Source organism: Pistacia vera, unplaced genomic scaffold (assembly GCF_008641045.1).
Source record: "Pistacia vera cultivar Batoury unplaced genomic scaffold, PisVer_v2 Contig1045, whole genome shotgun sequence".
NCBI lineage: Eukaryota > Viridiplantae > Streptophyta > Magnoliopsida > Sapindales > Anacardiaceae > Pistacia > Pistacia vera.
The window spans coordinates 105265-126172 of NW_022195077.1; the positions used below are offsets into that span (position 1 = coordinate 105265).

The 20908-nt window shown below is 36.5% G+C and overlaps 4 protein-coding genes across 6 annotated transcripts; 2 read left to right on the forward strand and 2 right to left on the reverse strand.

The window, feature by feature from the left end:
* Positions 1-855: 855 nt before the first annotated feature.
* On the reverse strand, positions 856-6462 carry LOC116127347 (E3 ubiquitin-protein ligase DA2L-like). Of its 3 annotated transcripts, none has more exons than XM_031413007.1 (11): positions 6135-6462; positions 5925-5987; positions 5301-5786; positions 4887-4938; positions 4739-4784; positions 4531-4612; positions 4272-4416; positions 4083-4182; positions 2525-2591; positions 1721-1820; positions 856-1594 (listed from the first exon to the last, which is right to left on the reverse strand). In XM_031413007.1, exons 3-11 carry the CDS (start codon positions 5490-5492, stop codon positions 1236-1238), a joined length of 1143 nt encoding a protein of 380 aa, XP_031268867.1. In that variant the 5' UTR covers positions 5493-5786; positions 5925-5987; positions 6135-6462; the 3' UTR covers positions 856-1235. The 3 variants fall into 3 exon arrangements, with proteins under 3 accessions (XP_031268867.1, XP_031268861.1, XP_031268856.1); XM_031413001.1 differs by having other exon boundaries at positions 856-1612; positions 6135-6461; XM_031412996.1 differs by having other exon boundaries at positions 856-1820; positions 6135-6460.
* Positions 6463-8425: 1963 nt separating this feature from the next.
* On the forward strand, positions 8426-9658 carry LOC116127444 (casein kinase 1-like protein HD16). Its single transcript, XM_031413092.1, has 3 exons — positions 8426-8607; positions 8690-8878; positions 9408-9658. The coding sequence occupies exons 1-3, from the start codon at positions 8545-8547 to the stop codon at positions 9465-9467; spliced, it is 312 nt and encodes a 103-aa protein (XP_031268952.1). The 5' UTR covers positions 8426-8544; the 3' UTR covers positions 9468-9658.
* A 1188-nt stretch (positions 9659-10846) lies between these two features.
* LOC116127337 (protein PHOTOSYSTEM I ASSEMBLY 2, chloroplastic-like) lies at positions 10847-13119 on the forward strand. The gene is made up of 6 exons (XM_031412989.1): positions 10847-10948; positions 11363-11463; positions 11566-11731; positions 12154-12246; positions 12587-12717; positions 12798-13119. Exons 1-5 carry the CDS (start codon positions 10876-10878, stop codon positions 12715-12717), a joined length of 564 nt encoding a protein of 187 aa, XP_031268849.1. The 5' UTR covers positions 10847-10875; the 3' UTR covers positions 12798-13119.
* A 175-nt stretch (positions 13120-13294) lies between these two features.
* On the reverse strand, positions 13295-17553 carry LOC116127329 (metal tolerance protein 4-like). Its single transcript, XM_031412978.1, has 7 exons — positions 17134-17553; positions 16165-16331; positions 15535-15733; positions 15274-15452; positions 15028-15178; positions 13914-14044; positions 13295-13788 (listed from the first exon to the last, which is right to left on the reverse strand). The coding sequence occupies exons 1-7, from the start codon at positions 17345-17347 to the stop codon at positions 13612-13614; spliced, it is 1218 nt and encodes a 405-aa protein (XP_031268838.1). The 5' UTR covers positions 17348-17553; the 3' UTR covers positions 13295-13611.
* Positions 17554-20908: the final 3355 nt, after the last annotated feature.

Consider the following 20908-nt stretch of genomic DNA (forward strand, 5'->3'; position numbering starts at 1 on the left):
ATATCGCCCGCCAATCGTCGTCACCTCTCCCTTAGGTTTTCGCATTTTGTCACCCCTTTCTAGCCAAATTCCGACACCTCGCCGAGGTACAATCGGATAGAAAAGTTAGAGGTTCTGGTAAAGAGGATAAGCGAATGCTGATGGTAGTGTTAGGGAAGTCCAATGGTGTCAAAATCAGGCCAGATTTTTAGCTTAACCAGGATCTCCTTTGAGGATTATTTGAGAGAAATTTGAGATGTGAAGGTTATCTTGAGAGATAAGTAATGATGTTAATTTAAATGTGAGAATCTACAATTTATGAAACCATGTGTGGGATCTTGCAGATTAGCCAAACCTTGGGTGGGAAAATGTCGTTTACTCTCCTATCAAAGGAAAATTCATACCATGGTGTACTACGCTTCATAAAGTTGTCAAATCAATAAATGACTCTTGAATCGCCCCCAGTATTTCATTGACCAATTAACAGATGAAACGGTTAAATTTGGCCGTTTGACACCTTTTCCCTCCTATCAATATTGACTCAGTCACCAACTATTCGTTCAATAGATTCTGCCCATTCAAGTATAGTACAGTACACCAGCAATTATCAGGGACTAATCTGTAGCTACAGAAGGTCTAACCAGGGTAATAGAAGTAAAAGTTCGACATCATTCTTCTAAGAACCATTAATAATCTAAAACACAATATAATAGGCATATTATTTCAAGAATGAACTATATAATGGTGAATCTGCAATTCAAGCCTTATGTCACCACCCCAGTTCTATGCAATATTTCCCTTTCAATATATGATGAGTCTCGGGTACATCAGTTAAAAGAAAATACTACTACTATCCTGAAATGTGCTGACGCAAAAGGAATAAGATGACTCAAAATTGCTATTCACAGTAGGAAACAGACTGCGTTTCATAATGGTTTCAGTTTATAATGACAAATTTATGCCCTTTATCACAACTGACAGGCATCTTTTCCATGGGATTTTTTATCAAATGGAAATCAAACAAATCATTCTAACTCAAAGAATACCATAGCCAACCAACCAACCTTTCATTCATTCAAATAATCTGCCGTCTTTCCTTTTTTTAACATTTATATATGAAGAAATAGAGTGTGAGGAGAGGGAATCATAACTACCTTAAACTTTGAACTAGCTGCAAGCAATGCAATGCAATGTGCACTGGTCCTAGCTCCAGACTCTGCCAGCATCATCCGTTCGAGAAAACCCACCACTGACAACTATTGCCATGAAACTCCTGGTCCACTTGTTACAGATCCAGCCTCAGCTAGAGAAACAGCCATGGCCAGCATCATCTGCTCCTCAAAACTCTCGGGAACAACAGGTCCTGGGACATTTTGAAAGTTGCCTCCAATCTCATCAGATGTGGGCATTCCTGAAATTCCAACTCCGTCTTCTACGACATCAGAGCTTGCATAGCTGGTACCTGCTTCGGCCACTTCTGATCCACGATCTACTCCCCATTCGCCTTCATCTCTAGCCGCTTCCACTCTGCCATCAGGCGATGAGTTGATGGAGCTCTCTGCAGGAGGATAGTTCTCCGCATCTCGGGCCACCCTATTGTAGAACCTGCTACTACCTGGAAGCATATCGAATCCTGAAAGATTTGCATTATGGTTTATAGATGATTCTCCACTTGTTTGCTGACGCTCAGCAAGGGCAGCTATTGCACAAGCAAGACCACCAGAAGGGGATGATGATGTACCAGCCATTGGAGCCACAGTTGATGAGACATAGCGATCTTCTGTAACATATTGGTCAGATGGAGCAGCATCATAAGCAGGGTGTCTTTGTCTGCCATTCTCCTGTATAAGTCAATTTTTATTATTTTAATGCAATTTCAAAGAGTCAGGACCAATTAAACAGCCGTCAGAATTTCAAGTCTAATTTGAGACACAGACATGTAAAAAACAATAATTACAATAGTAAGTGGCCAATTTCCTGTTGTTTTTTTAGTGCCGAGGCTTAATATGAGTTTTTACCAAAAATCGTTTCTATAACATGAACATTGCATTTAACAATGCAGAAATTCATAATAAGCAAAATTCTGCAAAATTTCACCCAATTTGAAGGCAATAATACATAACACTCAAACTTTGCAATTAAAGGCACGAAAAGGAGAAACCTCAGAAAACATAACCTAACAACTGAACTTTGGTCATAAATAATGCCAAAACACAAAGAAGCTTAGCCGGCCGAGATCAAGCAGACACTAATTGATCTTGGAATTTTTCAGTTCAACTGCCAAAAGTAATCAAAGAAATTGTTTATCCACACATTTGAGTCTGGTTTATGCACAACCCATTCATAACAATTAGTGAATCACTTTCTAATCTTGACTGCAGTATCCAACATCAAGAAAAGTGATTGCCATATTACCTAGCAGCTTTCATAGTAAGGCAAACTATATAGTCCAGAAAATCTCTTTCTAAATGAGAAACTACAAAAAGCCATTCCCTGTAGTTGGACTACTCAAAATTAAACTAATTTTAAATAGAGCACTGTTTACCTGAATGGAAAGCCAGATTGCTTCCATGACCATTATATCTTCCAAATCCAGGTCAAACTCATCATCTCTGCAATTTAAATAATCAATACAGCATAGCTTCAGATTCCATTTAAAACATCAAATGGACCTCAAATAACCAGAGCTACCAGATGAAATTTCAAGTTCCACATATGACATCATATAGTTTGAAATTACTCTAAAAAGGTTTATGCACACATAATAAGGTTCAATGAGGTTATAAAGACGGCCTGTTATTCTTGCACATATTTAGAGTCAATGATTAGATTGATTTAATCTTTATTATGACAGTTTGTAAATCTTCAGAGCATGCAGACCAGCCTCTTGTGACATTAACTTCCCTAAAGTTTGCTGTTCCGTTCTTCATGTAAGTCTTCAGACTTCTATACAAATGTTGCAAATCATTTGGTTCATAGTTCTATACTTATGTCACAGTATCTAATTCATTTCAAGTTCTGAAAAGGGGCCTAGGCTTCCTCGTTACGTCACAAGTCATTAACATCAAAATCTTCTGTTGCATTAGATAACCAGATAATTGAAAAAAGACCCAAAAAAAAAAAGACACTCATAACTGAAGTCTCAGAAGGTTAATTACTTGGGATATAATTCTAGCAAAGATACCAATAGAATTAATCTCTCTAAAATAATTCTAGCTTTGATACCAATAGAATTAATCTCTCTAAAATTCAACATCTATAAACTTCATAAGACTATTCAAAATAAAGTCTGCATCTGCTTCATTCAACAAGCAAAAACCCCAATCCCTTTACTTTTTACTAACAAGATTAAAATTTGAATACATCTTCCCTTAACCCTGACAGCAAACACAGTGCTCTAAACCTTAGTGAGGAGGTAGATAGCCTTTAGTTCAACACCAAAGTATCTTGGATTCCAATAGAGTGCCATTTTTTTCTTATTTTTGAAACAGGAAAAGGCAAACGAAAATTCAATAGTATAGTCAGATTGTTTATTCATTGAAATCACTACATATAATTATATCTCAAAACTCCATGAACTTTGACCATCATCAAGTCATCCAAAGCTCACCGACATAAATATGATGATGGCAGATGATTTCTGTCAACTAACTTTAAATTCTTCAAGAACAAGCATTTTGCTGAAGCTTATACATATAAATATGTCCACATCAAGGGAGGGCTATCAAGAGAAGTAAAGTAACAATTACCTAACACAGCTAGCAAGCTCAAAATCCACAAAAAAATCCAATCTCTCAGTTAAACAAAAGCAAATCTATCTAAAATGTCTGATTCTTCACAAATGTGACACTTGTAAATCAAAAGATATCATATTCTCATAGATGGAACATTTGCAACAAGGCGGCAACACATATCTTAGCAAAGAAAAGAGTAACAGATTTCAGAAAACTTCCGAGACCATAGGTTTCATTTTAGCAATTTTGGTCATTCCTATAGACTAGTTTTATTAATTATTATTAAACAATGACCACCAGGAAAACAACTAAAACTATATAGCAACTTCAACCATGAATAGCAAGATAACAGCCAAGAACACTACATACCTGTTTTGTCTCGGGTGTGAAGGCTGTCTTATAATAGGAGCAGCACATGAATCTTGGAAGGATACAATTTCATCACGTTCCACAGATCTAGAAGATGAAACTGTAAAGAAAAAAGTTATACAATGTACAATTGTAAGAGCGAAAGGAACAATTATATATAGTTAGAAACAGAAATAAACGAGATGGTACCGGCCATTGAGCTGTATTCAACCTCTCCTGGTGCTACACTTGTGCTTGAAGAACTTAATTCTTGTCTTTTTTGCATTCTCTCTTCCTCATCGTGAAGTTCCTGCTGCCGCATCCTAATTTTTGCTTCTATAACACGTTGTTCTTCCTGCAGAAATTGGAAAAATGTAAATCAAATTAGCATTCCATCAGAAAATTACTATCCAAACATTCTACAATTTTAATAATACAACAATGAAAGCTATGGGTGACCAGATCTCACAATTTGCTCAATGCCTTTTTCCTCCTTTGTTTTCACACCTCGATACTCCACAGCATAATTTGAGGTTTTGCAAAAAGGACATCTTATAATGTTAAGAAATACAATCACAGGAAGTATGAATCAAATAATGGATATAGAAACAATATAAAATTAAGATATTTATATTAAATTTTAAATTTGAACACATGGCATTAATACTGAAGGATACTGAGTAGGGCGATTAGAATTGGGATTCTTCATCTGCAAAAAACACTCTGATCCAGGAAAGATAAATCAAATTACATGCAAACATTAATTACTGTATTTATAATTAACACTTGATGCAAGGTAGAGAAATCAAATCACAGAATATCTACCTGTACAAATGCCTTTCATGCAACATCTTGATCGGTTGAGACTTGGATAATACTACAAACACAAGCAACAAAAAGCCAATTGAATAGACAGATTCAACTAAACCTAAACACAAACAAACTAATCTACATCTTTTGGCCTTCACAATCTCCTCCGATAGGTCATAGAAAAAAGGATGACAAGCAAAAGATAAAACAATGTGTTCTTCATCTTTTAAATCCACTAGGCCCCCAAGACAAATGAAATATTGGGGAATTATTGAAACAGCATCAAGTCAATTTTGTTCTTGAAAAACATTAAACCAGGTCACCAATTTCATGTTTCCATAGACCTAGTTCATCTTTTCATCCTGAATTTTATAAAGGAACCAGAGTAGAAGATACAAAGAAGAAAGCCAGAGATAGAAAAGCACTAACCAAGAAGCATATAGGGCACTCTTCGAGATCACAGCAACAATCATCATCCCCAGGATAGCAAGGAGCAAGCTTAGAGTCAAGAATTAGCTTCTTAAGCTTCTTAACATCCACATCTTTGTGAACATATAACCCCTGCGGTCTTGTGTACCTCTCATCCACCACTTGCCTCCTCCTTCCCAGCTTATTACCCATCCAATACAGTTCTCTTCTGTTTACTTTGCCTCTTTGTTTAGTACTCAAATTTATCAGAATACAAAAATCAAAAACAACAACAAGAATCACAAGTAAACATTCTGTTTCACTTCACTAATACATTTGATTCCTACAAAGAACAGCCTTAATCGAATAGACTCAAATGGAGCTGGTAACACGTTCAAAAGACATTTGCATAGCAGCTTAAACCCTAACTCATGTCTATTTACAACAGACAGAAAATGAATTCGCCAAAATTGGCAACAATTCGCTGCCGGAAAACATTTTCAAACCCTGCAAGTGCCAGAAAAGAAAGCAAAACACAAATTACAAACAGAATACACTTCCTAAAGCGAATTCACCTAAAGCGAATTCACTACAACAAAATTCAGAAACCCTAATTTTAACATCACAGCACAAAAATCACAGTACCGAATCGCAATACTCGCTGTCCAATTGACTTCACAATTGCCGCCGAATAACATTTCCACAACACTACAAAAACCACAAACAAAAACAAGTTACTTCAAAGAAACAGCAAAACAAAAAAAAAATGGGAATAAAAAAATTACCAAAACGAACAGAGAAAAAACAAAACGAGATGAAATGAAAAGAACAATTGAGTGGTTAAAAAGAACAAACCTTGGAATACGTGAAGTGAATTGTTGTGAAGAGGTGTAGATTAAGAGAGAGAGAGTCTCTCTGTTGAAGAGACTGGAGAGATCGAGAGATTTGCTAACAATAAGAGAAACACAATCAGAACTTTCTCTGTTATATGAGACAAACAAACAAACAAAGAACTCTCTTTTCTTTCTTTTTTTTCTTTTTAATTTCTTGCTACGGTACGGCGACGTCCCGTAATATTTATTATTTTCTTTTATTTATTTTGTATTTAAACACTTGAAGAAAATAGTTTTCGGGATTTATTTATTGGTTTGTATTTTAGTTATTGTTGTCATACGGGGAAGAGTGATCTCCCGAGGACGGAAACTTTAGGGGAGAGAGAGAAGAGCAAGGCACGAAACGGTGGAGTATTGGGGGAGAAAAGAATCGTCACAGGCTCACAGCATCAATCAAAGGGAATATACCCACGCGCGGGGATGGGACGCGTGGGGTTTTTGTTGCATGGAAATAAAAATAGAATCGGTTCAAGAATATTGTTGTTAATGTAGAAAAGGAGAAATTTTTCCCTTATTTGTTTCATTTAGTGAGTTTTCTTTTTATAATTATTTTATATTCAAAGAATTAAAAAATAATAATTCCTATTTTCATATTAATATTAAATTAATCTATTCTTGCATTGATGGAGTTAGTGTACTTATTTTTCTACGGTTTTATTCTATTAGAATCCAAATACTATCCTACAAATATTGAAAACTGAATGATAAAGCTAACTTACGTTTGTAGTATCCGATAATTAAAACTAAATGACAAAAATACCTTCAAATTGTAATGTAAAATGTTTGTATAAATATATTAAAAATACGTAAGATGTATATTGCTAAATGATTTTTTTTTTCTGTATTTCAAATACTTCATACAGTCCCTAACAAGTTGTTGGGTGTTCTTTTAATAATTTCGGTATTCGCCGGATTATTAACAATACTCATTTCGGAAAATGTTAATAAATTCCAAATCCATCTCACTGGCCAATAGCAATAACCGTCCTTTTATTAGTACCGTAGTGGGATAGTTTTCGAGAACTTAGTGAAAGAGATTTGTTATCTCATGTTTGCTTTTTATGAAAAAATATTAATTAAAGTGGATGGTTTCTTCAAACAAGGAGGAGTTGGATCAACTATTCAATCAAATGATATTTTAATTAATTTATCAATTTAATTTATTCCAAATTTGAAATAATATTTTAATTAATTTTTTTTATGGAGAGCATAGTAGCAGGGTAATTTTTCTCTATTTTTATGGAATATGAGTGTGCTTTACGCTCCAATGAATTGAGTGGGCATCTGAATTAATTTTTATGATAAAGTAAGCAAGATGACCCATTTGACGGTCATTCCTGTCTAGTTATTTTTTACTGTATTATAATAATACATTATAAGACCTTTTAATTGGTTGACCAAAATCTATAAAATCTGAGACGTGTCTTAGGTTATAAAATCAAATGAACAGAGTTGCATTCAATTAGTAATATTATCTCCAAGCCACCCAAAGTCTTGATCTTCAATAAAATTTTATTATATGATTTTAATATACGTAGAAAGCACTGAATAAGACAACAGTCTTATGTTTTGTAATCAAGTACTTGTTGAAGAAGGCTTTGATTTGGTTCACCCAAATTGGTTAAGGAGGGTGAACCATGCATGGTCATCCATTCTGAACCATTATGGGCCATCTCTTTTTGTCCATTCTACCTAACATTTTAACTCTTTTTGGAGAAATATGAGCTCATTAACCATGTTTCAATTTAAATTTAATTAATAAAAGACTTATCTTCGTAAACAATTAAAATAAATTTAATTAAGAAATTTTGAGTGGGGTCAAAAGCCCCCACTCGGACCTACTTAGTTATTGTGAAGATCAATGTTCTATTATTCTTATTTATATAAAATATTATTATACAATCTTTAATTTATCAGATATAGTTATTATTTTTTAAGTATTTATGTGAAAAGATAGTTCTGAATGGTGGGATTTGTAGTGGAATGTGATATCTAGGTATTGAAAATGAAATTTATATATGTAGATTACTAGATTAGTATTATCACATCCATGTTTCCAATCATTNCTTGGTATTTGCAGGTTATTTTTGAAATAGGAAGGGTTGGACACATTTTAACGAAAAAATCTGTCTCTTGATGCATCTTTAAGTTTGATTTATTTTTCTGTCATTCAGTAGTCAAACATGTCAATTTTAGTAAAAGTTTATTTTGGCGGCATGGTTACTTAGTATTCTATTTCAGCCTATTTCTTACGTAGTTGTGACCTAATTTGTGCAGGCACCCAGTATACTCAACAGTCTTACAAAGTGAGTGACTCCTTTCCCTTCAAGTGGATAAATAAGAAGTGGCGAGAAGGGTTTCATGTAACCTCAATGGCAACTGCTGGAAGCCGATGGGGTGTTGTTATGTCTCGCAATGCTGGCTTCAGTGAACAGGTTGAATATCAGTTGTCTTGTTCTCATTTTTGACTCTGGAATAGCTCTATATAGCTCTCTAATTTGTGCTGGGTTTCCTTAGGTTGTGGAACTGGATTTTCTCTATCCAAGTGAGGGTATCCACAGACGATGGGATAGTGGTTATCGAATTACGTCAACAGCTGCAACTTGTGATCAAGCGGCTCTTATCTTGAGTGTTCCCAGGCGCAAACCTGGTGATGAAACTCAGGAAACTTTACGTACTTCTCAATTCCCAAGTACACATGTTAAGGTAAACAATACTTCACAATATGCCATGTTGATACTTAATGGTTTGTTCTTCAAATCACTCTTAATGGTGTTAAATTTATTACTTACAATAGAAAGAATCAGGGTCCATATCAGCTGCAGAATGAGAAATTCTTGTTTTATGGCATCTGACAATTGCTGTACCTGCAAATTTATTAGTGTAACTGTTTATGTGATTGGTTCGAGCTTGTTTAATTATTCTCTCATCCGAACATCCTGATATTTTGGAAGTCCGGATCCTGATGTGAGGAATCCACTAACAGTCAAAACTTTTGAGTTTTCTGATGCGAGAAATATGGTTTAAATTAGTGGGATTCTTCACCCCAAGAATCATAGTTTGGATTTTCTTTAAAAAAAATCAGAATTGGCCTTCTGAAATTTGGATTGGTTTTTATTGTATCTGTGACAGTTTTTCGCCGATTAATTTGTTGAATGGCATTATAATTCTTGGATATTTTCATAATTTTGGATTCACAGTTTGTTTACGCATTGTGTTGTGTTTTGATGTGCAGGAAAAATGGGCGAAAAATCTGTATCTTGCCTGTCTATGCTATGGGCGAACGGTATCTTGAAATCACCTATTTGAAGGAGCATGGAGGGGATTTTGATGCTTATATAAAAAAAGAAAAAGTGGTAGATCTTGTTGATCCCATATTCTCCTCTAATTTTGCTGAAGATGTAAAAAATGGTAGTAGGTGATTTAGTTGAGAATTTTTATTCACATGTAATGTTATTATATATTATATATATTTTTATTCAACAAGCATTGCTTTTTGCTCCTTTTCCTTTATCTTGAAGCTTTCACATTCTGGTTTCTCTTCCCTTAATCTTGACTCTTGAGTTGCCTCAGATAATAGATTTCTTGTATTTTAGATCAGTGTTTTAAAACCCGGCCTGGTTGGTTGAACCGGTTCAATTGGGACTAGAGGCCTTCATCGGGTTGGGTTACCAATTTTATTATTCATTGAAAACCTTATAAATTAGGATGATGATTAACAAATAATTGAAGGTTGGGATGCAGGGGTTTTGAAGAAGGGTTGATGAGTGAAAAGGTGGTGATGGAGGTGATTTCCGATAGGTGAAACAATCGAAAATCGCAAAATTAAATCGGCGATAACAACAGGTTGTTGGTGATTGGTGAGGCAAACAAGGGTGGGGTGAAATGGTTTCTGTAAAGAGTCTTTGAGTGAAGAGTTTTTGTGAATTTTTATAAGTTTTTGTTGGATTTCAAACTTTTTTGCCTATTGACAGTTTAATCGTTAAACTGATTGAATCGGTCAACTTGAAATTCGGTCATTTTGTCAGGTTTTACTTTTACCTTGGGTTATAACTTTTAATAGCTTGTTTTAGATAATGTCCAAAATGAGAATAAAATTTTGTTGAAGACATCATAATTATTATCAATTTTCGCATCGAAAATTCTTTTCATCCAAATAATAATATGATATACCTATTATCTTAAAATGGGTGTATATATTTTCTGCTTGACATTGAAGGATAATATTATTTATTTCTAGAATTATAGGGTTTAAAAGTAAAAAAATAAAATAAAAAATTACATGAACATGATTGACTGCTAAAGCCAATTAAACTCTATTACTGTAATTAAATATTTGATTGGTTGGTAAAACTGAAAATATAATTCAATTTTTATTTTCAAGCTAAAGCCAATAAAACTGAATAACTCAATATAATTTTAATGATGGAAGTTGGATTAATTTTTATAAAATAATTTGTCAAACAAGCTGAAACAATTATTTTAAACCCATAAATACAATCTAATTTTAATTTGATGCAAAATTGAAAAAATTTCTAAATAAAATAACCATATATTTAATTATTTATTTGTTTATTTATTTAAAGTACCGTGAAAATGATGACGTGTCAATCTTAGACCCATGTAATAAATAAGATTAGATTCTTCCTGTTATAATATATCGTTTCTGAGAAATAAACCAAAAGCTCAAGAGAGAAGAAGATATGGCTTCTTCTTCTCATCTCTTAACTCTCCCACAACGCTTCTCTTTTACCTCTAAAATCCCTTCACATCCCTGTAAGTTCCCCCTTTTCAGCTTCTTCCCAACTTCTGTAACAATATAACTCATAACATGAACTGGGTTTACTTCGGTTCTCATTTTAATTCATTTTATTACTTGGATGGACTCTCAACTTTAAACTTTTAAGAAAAGGGTCTGTGTTGTTTGCTCTGAAAATGGTTTCTTTTTCCTCGTTTCCATTTCATTTCGGTCTCTTATCTCTTGAAGTTTGTGGAAACTATATGTATATGTAAGAAGTTTGGAAATGATTGTAGGAGAGTGACACCGAAAGAGTTCAGTGGTTCATTTTTATATTTAATTTCAAGTGTAAGAAAGAAAATGTAGTGCACTTTGAAGATATAAATAGGTTTTCTTTTTTTTTTTTTTTTTCCTTACCATGCCATGATGTTCATTTTTGTAATAAATGGCAGCTAAGTCCAAGTCAGTTGGGGTTCATGTGAAGTGCAGCTTTCAAAATGAGAGTTGTAATCCAGAAATTTCTGGCAGCTTGGAGAAGAAGACTAATTCTAAGGTTTAATTTTATTCATTCTGGCTATTTTGTTATTTGTTCTGATGTTCTAAGGCATATATACATTTGATTTGATCATTAACGGTTGCATTTGTGTCACTATAGGAAGCTCAAACATCAACATCTCGTCGTCTGTGTCTCGCGTGTTTATGTTCAAGTATAGCTTTGATTAATGTCGCTGGCACATCAGTTTCTGCATTGAAGGCAGTTGCATCGGATGGAAAAGAAAGACCTGTATGCAGAAATTGTGGGGGTAGTGGAGCTGTTCTTTGTGAGTATTCCTTTCATCTTCCTTTTGTATCTCCCTTTGTGATTTAGGTATTGTCAATGTAGAAATTTCAGAAAAAAAAATTCCCCTGTTTGTCTTGGAAAGGTTTTCACTCTTACTTTTGAAGTTGCCAGCCTGATGCAGTTCTTGTTTAGAAATTGAGACTGTGGAAACCTAAGCATAAATTTCGTATTGGTTAACTCTCGTTTTCTTTGAGTTGATTAAGTGGAACTTAGTTGTCTGTAATCCTCATTGGTATAGGACTGATTATAGGTTCATTAATCTGTTCTAATTCTATGGTCTTTTGGTTGTTGAGGAAGTGAGGTATGAAACTCTTCTAGGAAATAGCTGCTATTGAACGGATATTTATCGCTTCTGATTTTGCTATCTGGTCTTTATAAGATTTTAATTTGCTCTTTGTTTAGGTGATATGTGTGGTGGTACCGGAAAATGGAAAGCTCTCAACAGAAAACGCGCAAAAGATGTTTATGAGTTTACAGAATGTCCAAATTGCTATGGTATGCACTTCTCCACAAGTAGTCTCACCTATCAGCTATATTAGTCACTAAAATTCAAATATTGAAGTTTGAAGGGCATATTATTAAGTGGGGACTGGGGACTGCAGAAATCACCCTGGTCACAGCCTTGAATTTGCGCTATCAAAGCTTGAAGAAATTTTTCGTATTAGAAAAAATCATGATGCCATATGATTCCCAAATGTTTTTACATTATTGACATTAGTCTTGAGTCTATTTCTTGTTTTAGTTATTGGCTCTGCGAGTTTTCCCGTATTTCCTTTTCCAAATATACAGACATTTATGTTCTTTGACCCCTCATTGGTATCTTTTTTGTGGGCAGGTCGTGGGAAACTTGTTTGTCCGGTTTGTTTAGGAACAGGTTTACCAAATAACAAAGGTCTTCTTAGGAGGCCTGACGCGCGGAAATTACTCGACAAGATGTATAATGGTCGATTACTGCCAAATTCTTAAGTATGTCCTTTCATCTTTCATGAATTTAGGCTGTGCAATGTGTTATGAGTTAATGTTATTTGACAATATGACTTCTGCAGGTACTGGATTTTCGACTGATTATGCTTCCAGAAGATGAATGAACCCAGGAATTGTAGATAATGTCATTGTCTCCCCCAGTACAATGCATACATGAGGCTTTTTTGGTCTGTATAATAGCCCCGAAAGTGGCCTAAGTTTTAAATCTTTACAGGCTTCTTTTTCTTTTTGTCATTTTTTTATTTCTTTCGAGCAAATATGGTTCCAACTTGCTAATGCAAAAATGTAGTATGCTATATTACTCCTCATAACAGCAGTCATTTTTGGATCTAAACTCGTTTTCTCTCTGAATGGTATTTGTTCTTGATGCCGATTTACGATATTTTTATGGAGCCCAAGTTTGAGCAAAGTAAAATGCAATGAGATGTCAAGTTTCAACTTTGAGAAAACAGTATGCAATAAACTTTTTGCATTCTGAAGTTCTCTTGTCAAAAATGTAACATGTTGAATCATTCATCATGCAAACCATCTCTTTATCCAGAATTTTTAGGATCTCAAGTACTAAAAGAGAACCTTCAACAAGCAAGAAAACTTTCCATCTCACTTCCTTCAGAAGTAAGGAATGAAGGTTCCCAATCCCTGTAACATTACATATATGCCAAAAACCTCGATGTACAACTATTTGCCTCCGCTCATCGTGTACTCTCGGTAAACCTTTTTCATCCACCAGGAATATAAGTGCTATAACAGTATTGCTATCTCATCCTCCCGACGACAAAAATTTGATTCATTTTACTACGAAAACAATATGATTGACAGAAAAGAAAAGCTTGTAGAAGTCAACTGATGGCATGAGTGAGATACTAAAAATCAAGGCTAAGTGTTGTTGGGAAGCCTGTTTTGAACGGTGTGTTCTGGCTTGTGTTCACATTCATAGTCAAGATGAACAAATGCTCTTTCAACTTCAGGGAGTTTCTCAATCTTGTTCTGCAAGGTCTCTCCGATAGTGTGTGCTTCTTTTAAAGGTAATTCTTCAGGGAGCTCAATGTCAACCTTTTGCAAGAGAATGGAGAAGAACAGAGATTCATTAAACACTTGCACATAACATAATCAATAAAACTGAAAGAACACGAGATATGAACAACTATTAACCAGAAACCAGATATAATATTACCAACCTCAACAAAATAAAGTACGCCAAAAGTGTAAGCACGAACTGTGTCGATACGCTTGACTTTAGGGTGCCTTATGACTAGATAAGTCAATTTCTGCAAGATTTCAGGAGAGGCTGATTCTCCCACAAGTGAAACTGCATCCATATGATTCATTTAGAATGGTTGTAGATAATACAATTACAAACAAGGAAGCATACTTTAAATGTAACAACAGAAAGCTAAGCAATTTCTTGAAGTACGTAGGAGAGCTCATGAGCTCATTATACTTCAGAAAACAATAAAAAACACTACTAGTCAGTGGTAGAACGTGGAAGACTCTTAAATGGATGCTTGGAAAATGAATCAGAAGAAACTGAAAAACTCAACTCAACATAATAAAGCCTCAATCGGCATCAGCTGCATAAATCCTTTCCCCCAACATTCATAATCCAGGCCATACTTTCATGCTTTGACAAGTCGGTAGTTTTTCGATATTTTATCGACACAATCTTTCATTTTCCGGTTTTATCTTCCGAGTGTTTTGAAACACTATTTTGTACCATAGCACCCATGACCAAACCATCTCAATTGACCTTCCCTTAACTCCCCTGCATCCACTTTAACACTCTAATTTCTGGCACATGCATTGAATGGGATATCATTATATTTTTCTTCTGCTCAACACCAGTTTTCCAAAGCATTGTTGAAGTTACACCCGTTCCCTTCTACATGAACATGATACTCCAACCTTCATTCATTTCATACACTCTTAAATCTAACTTTATGATTAACACTCTTTCCAATCCAACAGTTTTATGCAGAATTTTACATTAAAAATTAAAACGGGCACTTTTTGATCATCAATTCTCTGACTTATTCCTACTCAATCTATGCTTCTTTGACTCTAGATATCCTTTAACAGATACGCAATCAATCTATGCAGTAATTAGTTATACATAACAGTGAGCAAGGGATTTAATAGAAATTATAAGAGGCAAGGCTTTTTGTTAGTTTTATAGTAGGTACTATAAGGTGTATAGATCTTTTGAAATCAGTACATTCTTTTTATCTCCTTTTCAAGTTACATGGATTGACAATTTACTAGATCAAAGAGAAGGAAGATGATTGAAGAAGGTACCTGCATTTTCCATGACAGTTTCGGACCAATTTGAGATTGTGTAAACAGCAAGGAGAATGGCACCAACAGGGTCAATCCACCAGTAGAATCTATCACCAAGAACAGCTGCAACCAATCCTACTACATTTGTTATCACATCAAAATAGTGATCCTGGCCATAAAATAAAAGAAGTTAAAACTATTGATAAAAAGAGAAGGCAGATTCCAAAATGCTACTAATTATTGAAAAGGTAGAGCCAAAAAAACCTTTGCATAGGCACGGACAATCTTGTTTCCTGAGCTTTTGCAGTACAGCCACAGGGCTAGTTTAACCAGAGTAGCACCAATCATAATTGAGTACAACCATTCCAATTGCACCGTGCTCATCTTTTTAGACGCTTTGTCTTTAATGAGCTTTTCTACAGCCTCGACCAAAATCTGGAAACCTGCAATTGCATTTTCATTTAAGGAAATTTAAGCCAGAGTCTTTAAGAAGTTCATGATTTTGCTCAAGATAAGTTGACATACCAAGTGTAGCCATTACGGCAGCAAAGATGATTATGCCCACCGGCTGCATCCTCAATTTTCCAATAGGGTACTTGTAAATATTTGTGTTTTTCATTGCCACATGAGTGAACCAAAGTATGCCACCAGCCATGAGATCAAGCAAAGAATCTAGCGTTGATGCAGCAATGGCAATGGATCCACTCTTTATTGTAGCATAGATCTGCATTTCATGCATATTGTTATTTCAACACATCAAATCTGTACACTGAACTATACAAACAACATAACATTAAAATTTAACATTTAGGGGTTTTAACATTTCCTGTCCTTTCCTTTTCTTCTTGAATATTATTTCTTTGACAACAACCATTAAGGAGAAAGGACACTTAAAATTTCATGTACCTTAAAAAATTATCAGAAAAGAAGGTTTCATTCAACAGTTGGAAAATCGGAGTCTCTTCCTCCAAAATGTAACTGGCAGAAATATCTTCTATATAATTTCCCATAACTACTTTTCTATTTCTATTTCCAGAGCAATAAAAATCTAACCAAAGAGGAACAAGTTATGATTCAACATAATAAATATCTATTTAACATGTCTCCAGAAGAGTGATTGCTGAAATTTCATTGAAAGTGGTAGAGATTAGTTACCTTACATGCCAGCAGAACAACATTTGCGTAATTAGAGATCTTCATTGCTCTTTCATGTTGGCGTTCCTCATTGTTTTCCTCGATTAAGAAATCGGAATCCACTAAAGAATCGACTTCCTCGAAGGATTTCAAGGTCTCAAATTGTCTTTCATAGTATTCCTTTTCTCCTGTTAAGAACACACTTGTTAGTTGCAAGAAATAGTATTCAGAAATCTCTAAACACCACCCACTTCACAAATATTCATGAAGATTGTTTCCCAATACGAATTCTAACAATTTTAGCATTATAGTTTAGCTCCCGTTATGTTACTGATTCGATAATATTATTAAACTGTTTCTAACTATTGGATTGGAAGCAAAAAAGCACGGTATACTATTCAAGATTCAAATCCACATAACGACATTCAACCTTTTTTCTTTTCATATATGAAACGTTGAAAAGGAAAAGAAAATTAGTTCAATTTTTCCCATTTATCTTTTAAGCTTAAAGAAGAAGAAGAAAAAGAACCCATATCCATTGAAGAAGTTGGCTTGTTTTAGATATATTTAAAAGAATAATCCAATCTACAGTTACTAATCAAATCAAACAATTAAAGGACTTTCAAACCAAGCACAGAATTAGAGATTTTTCAAAGATTCCATCTAATGAAGTCACCATTTATCCAAATCAAGATATCAAAAATTGAATGTTACTGAGACTAAATAAATCTAATATAAGCCAAGAATTTTCATTGCTTAGCTATATATAAACACACACGACTGACATCATAAAAACATCTACATATATTCATACATACATACATTAACATACATGCGTACATAATGTATACATGCATGTATAATTACTTTCTAAAATAACAAACTAAACCGACATCACCAACCAAAAAAAAAAAGGAAAAAAAAAAAAATATGTTACCACCATTATCTTTCTCTTTTCCTTCATTATCTTATCAACCAAACACAACCCACCTCCACTTAAGCCTTTGGTTTTGGACATGTCGATGTCAAAAGGAGCCTCCGCATCAACTCCAGACAGCACCTTCGCCGGTAACCTCGAAACGAACTCGTTTCTCAGCGTGCTGACCGAGTTTCGTGGACTCAGTAACTCGCTCCGCTTTCTCTCCCCAATCTGCTGCTTCTTCAGCAATGGCGTCTTTGCGTCCGAATTCCCTTGGCTCTCCATTCTTCCTTCACGATCCGGATCCCGAGTCTATATCTGAATCTCCTCTCTCTTTGTAGTTTGAGCCTTGAGATTCTGAAAAATTGAAGAATTTGTTTTTCTTTTTAATGTTTTTTAAAAAACAAAAATGATTATGAAATGATTACATCAGAGCTTGAAAGTTTCTGTTTGTGGCCGTTTCTTGGAGATAGAGCATGCTGTTGCCTGGTGTAGCAAATATGTAAGTTTTATTTTATTTATTTATTGAGTTAATAACATTTTCCCCCCTCAGGTATGATTGAATAACACAATTCCCCTACAATTTCTGAAATAATAAGGGTTGTTTTTGTGTTTTAACAATATTGAAAAAAATGAAAAATAAAAACCCATTTGGTATATATTGTGTGTGGTTTTTCCGCCAAGCTCGGGCTAATGCGAGGATATAGCTCGACCCAGAGTGATCTTGGCAACTATAATTGATCGAACCAGCATAAACTCATTGAGCAGTAGCTCGAACCAGCACAAGCTAGTCGAGGACAATAAGAGGAATTAATCAGTCAACCCCCAGATTACTTCAGATCTCGAATATCGCGGGAACGACTGGATCAACAATTGTCGTTGTGCGATCATAGCGCCCAATCGCAAGGATATTGGAATTATGATTCAAATCATTTGTAATCCCCTTAATTTCGCTTTTTCCTTGGTGTAAATCTTGTATATAAACCCATTAAAATGATGAGGAGGGGGATACGAATTCTGGATTAAAATTACATTGTAAGCTCTGACGACATATAAAAAAAATAACACAGTGGACGTAGGTTGCTAACTTCGCCGAACCACTTTAAAAGTTCTCTTTGTCATTTACTTTCTGGCGTTATCATTCACTCATCGCTGATTACCCGTAATCACACACACATCAGTTCTGATCCTGACAAGGTCGATCGGATCTCGCTGGTTGGTGCAGATTTCTGTATCAACATTTTGGCGCTAGAAGGAAGGCCTCTGTCACTATTTCAAAGATCCTAGCAAACGTTCACTGCGATTTACCTGTCCTAGGACCAAAATGGTGTTCACTAGATCAAGAACTACCACCAGAAATCATGAGAATGTGGAAACCGCCCACCAGGAAGTGCAACAGGAGAATGCTGGACGCTGACCACCTATGCCGCCAGCTCAGCACGCCACAAACAATCAAGGGGCAAGGACATCAAATCCCAAGAATAGCCAGCTGATGGAGATGATCAGAACAATGGTTGCATATGTGATGCAATAGAATGTGGCTGAGCTGAGGAACCAACAACCAGTCTCCCAGAACCCCGACCAGCTGCGCTTCATCAACGTTACCCCAACAAGCATGAATTCTGCAGTCTGTTTCATCGCTGCTAGGGGGCGATCAACACCTCCAACATCGCAGGTAGCTCCTCACACACGAGTGAGGGTCCCGTGGGCAAACAAACCCCAGGAGGCGGCCAGGGAAGCAGCTGTTGAGGGAAAGCGAAGGCAATGGAGACCATTGAGAAGCTCGGCGGTATCTCCAGCGTCAGTGTGCCGGTTTTAACCCATGCCGAAGATAAGATCGGTCTTTGTAGGCTCGCGAAGCGAGCCACGTGCGTCAATTTGCCAATGACCGATGTTGCGAGCAACGCACCAACGAGCATGATAGCCATTACCAACCCAACCCATCATGACTCGACCTCGCGTATCAACGAGCGCATCAGAGGAGCTTCGCAAGCGACAGACTTGTGAACCCACTTGCTTGAGGTACAACTTAACAGAGCCAACCAGGGGAACCAAAATAAAGACTTAGATTGCATGCAAAGGATGCTCGGCGATCTAAAAGCTCGCTAGAACAACCTGGTGGAAGAAGTAATAAGTTCCCCCTTTACAGAGGAAGTTTGCCAAACCCCGCTCCCACAAGGATTCAGGGCACCAAAAAGCAACTTCGACGGGAGGGGGGACCCCAGAGATCACCTCGACAACTTTAATGACCTGATGGAGCTCCACCAGGTTAGTGACTTAGCGAAATGCAGGTGCTTCACAGTCACATTAGTCAGAGATGCCAAGAGGTGGTACAAAAGGCTCAAGACGAACTCCATCAACTCCTGACAATAATTCTTTGTGCTATATCTAAAACAGTTTCATGCAAGGAGACAGTTCGCAATACCGCTCAACTACTTGAGCAACATTCGCCAAGAGCAAAACGAATCACTAACCTTGTATTTAACGAGGTTCTAGAACGAGCAGACAAAGGTCGCTGATGCCCCCAAAGAATCCATTTGGACTCTCCTGATCGAAGGGACAGACCTAACATGGAGCTGTGGAAAGAGCTCTAGAGTGAAGACCATGTGAGACTGGCCAAATGCTACCAGATGGCCGCAAAATACCAACGAGTAGAGAGCTCATTAGTGGCACTAGCCAGGAGCTTGATGCGAAGGGCCTTGGACAAGAGACAAGATCGCCCCTCGGATAAGCGTAGGGGCCAAGACCGCAGCGACAAGGATCGCAACAGATTCCCAAAGAAACAAAGAGTAGATAACCGCAGAGACAAGCAGCCTTTCCTGCGGTATGCAGAGTATCGCCCCCTTACTCAAGACATCGCCCACATCTATGAGGTATCCCGAGAGGCAAAGAGGCTACCTGCTTCTAAAAGAATGAGGGGGGCTCTAAGAAGAAGAGATCAACAAAAATATTGCTGGTATCACAATGATGTCGAGCACAATACGAATGACTATCGGGCTCTAAAGGACGCCATCGAGGACCTGATAAGGATAGGTCATTTGAAAGAATTTGTTAAGGCAGAACCAGCTCAAGAGAATCCTGGAGAGCAAAGTAACCAGGTCCCAAGCCAGATACAGACCCCGGCTCAACAGGCTCTGCCAAATCCCAATGAGGTCCTCATGAATATGATCTACGGATGATCGAATATAGTGGGAAGCTCGAGGCGAGCCCGCGAGCAATACGCTCGGGAGGCCATAACGAACTCGGTCCCCTGAATAATGAGTTGCGAACAGAAGCTGCCCAAATAGGAAAGCGAGGTAGTGGTGTTCACAGTCGACGAGTGCAAAACATCCCCTCGCCATAATTATGACACGATTGTAATCACAGCCAGGATTGACAACACAAGAGTATTAAGGGTTATGGTCAACAACGGGAGCGCGACAAACATTATTTTCTTAGGAGCCTTCTGAGGAATGGGATTCATAAAAAGGTACCTGAGAGTGTGCCATTCGCTGCTCTATAGGTTCACCAGGGATAGCCTGGTTCCCAAAGGTACTATCGACCTTCCCATAACTCTGGCCTCTGGGGGCTGAATCAAAGGTCAGAACTAGGATGGCTGAATTCTTGGTGGTGGACTGCCCGACCACGTATAATATCATCATTGGAAGGCCAATCCTGAATGATTTAAGTGCGATCATGTCGGTGCGCTACTAAGCAATGAGATTTTTTACTCTCCGGAGTCGCGACAATCAGGAGGCACCAAAGAATCACGGGAATGTTATAATCGGGCTATAAACGCCATATAGAAATGGCCACACCCAAAGACCATGATCATCGCAGATTCCAAGCCAAACCCCGGACCGCTAG

Excerpts from the sequence above, each read along its gene's own strand:
- LOC116127347 (XM_031412996.1), bottom strand. The coding sequence starts at position 5,492 with ATGGGTAATAAGCTGGGAAGGAGGAGGCAAGTGGTGGATGAGAGGTAC. Across the intron at positions 4,417-4,530 it reads AAAAAGGCATTGAGCAAATT|GAAGAACAACGTGTTATAGA; the intron begins GTGAGATCTGGT and ends CAATTTCTGCAG. Across the intron at positions 2,592-4,082 it reads TCACACCCGAGACAAAACAG|AGATGATGAGTTTGACCTGG; the intron begins GTATGTAGTGTT and ends TTTAAATTGCAG.
- LOC116127444 (XM_031413092.1), top strand. The coding sequence starts at position 8,545 with ATGGCAACTGCTGGAAGCCGATGGGGTGTTGTTATGTCTCGCAATGCT. Across the intron at positions 8,608-8,689 it reads ATGCTGGCTTCAGTGAACAG|GTTGTGGAACTGGATTTTCT; the intron begins GTTGAATATCAG and ends GGGTTTCCTTAG. Across the intron at positions 8,879-9,407 it reads TCCCAAGTACACATGTTAAG|GAAAAATGGGCGAAAAATCT; the intron begins GTAAACAATACT and ends TTTGATGTGCAG.
- LOC116127337 (XM_031412989.1), top strand. The coding sequence starts at position 10,876 with ATGGCTTCTTCTTCTCATCTCTTAACTCTCCCACAACGCTTCTCTTTT. Across the intron at positions 10,949-11,362 it reads TAAAATCCCTTCACATCCCT|CTAAGTCCAAGTCAGTTGGG; the intron begins GTAAGTTCCCCC and ends AATAAATGGCAG. Across the intron at positions 11,464-11,565 it reads AGAAGAAGACTAATTCTAAG|GAAGCTCAAACATCAACATC; the intron begins GTTTAATTTTAT and ends GTGTCACTATAG.
- LOC116127329 (XM_031412978.1), bottom strand. The coding sequence starts at position 17,347 with ATGGAGAGCCAAGGGAATTCGGACGCAAAGACGCCATTGCTGAAGAAG. Across the intron at positions 16,332-17,133 it reads AACCAAAGGCTTAAGTGGAG|GAGAAAAGGAATACTATGAA; the intron begins GTGGGTTGTGTT and ends TGTTCTTAACAG. Across the intron at positions 15,453-15,534 it reads TGCCGTAATGGCTACACTTG|GTTTCCAGATTTTGGTCGAG; the intron begins GTATGTCAACTT and ends ATGCAATTGCAG.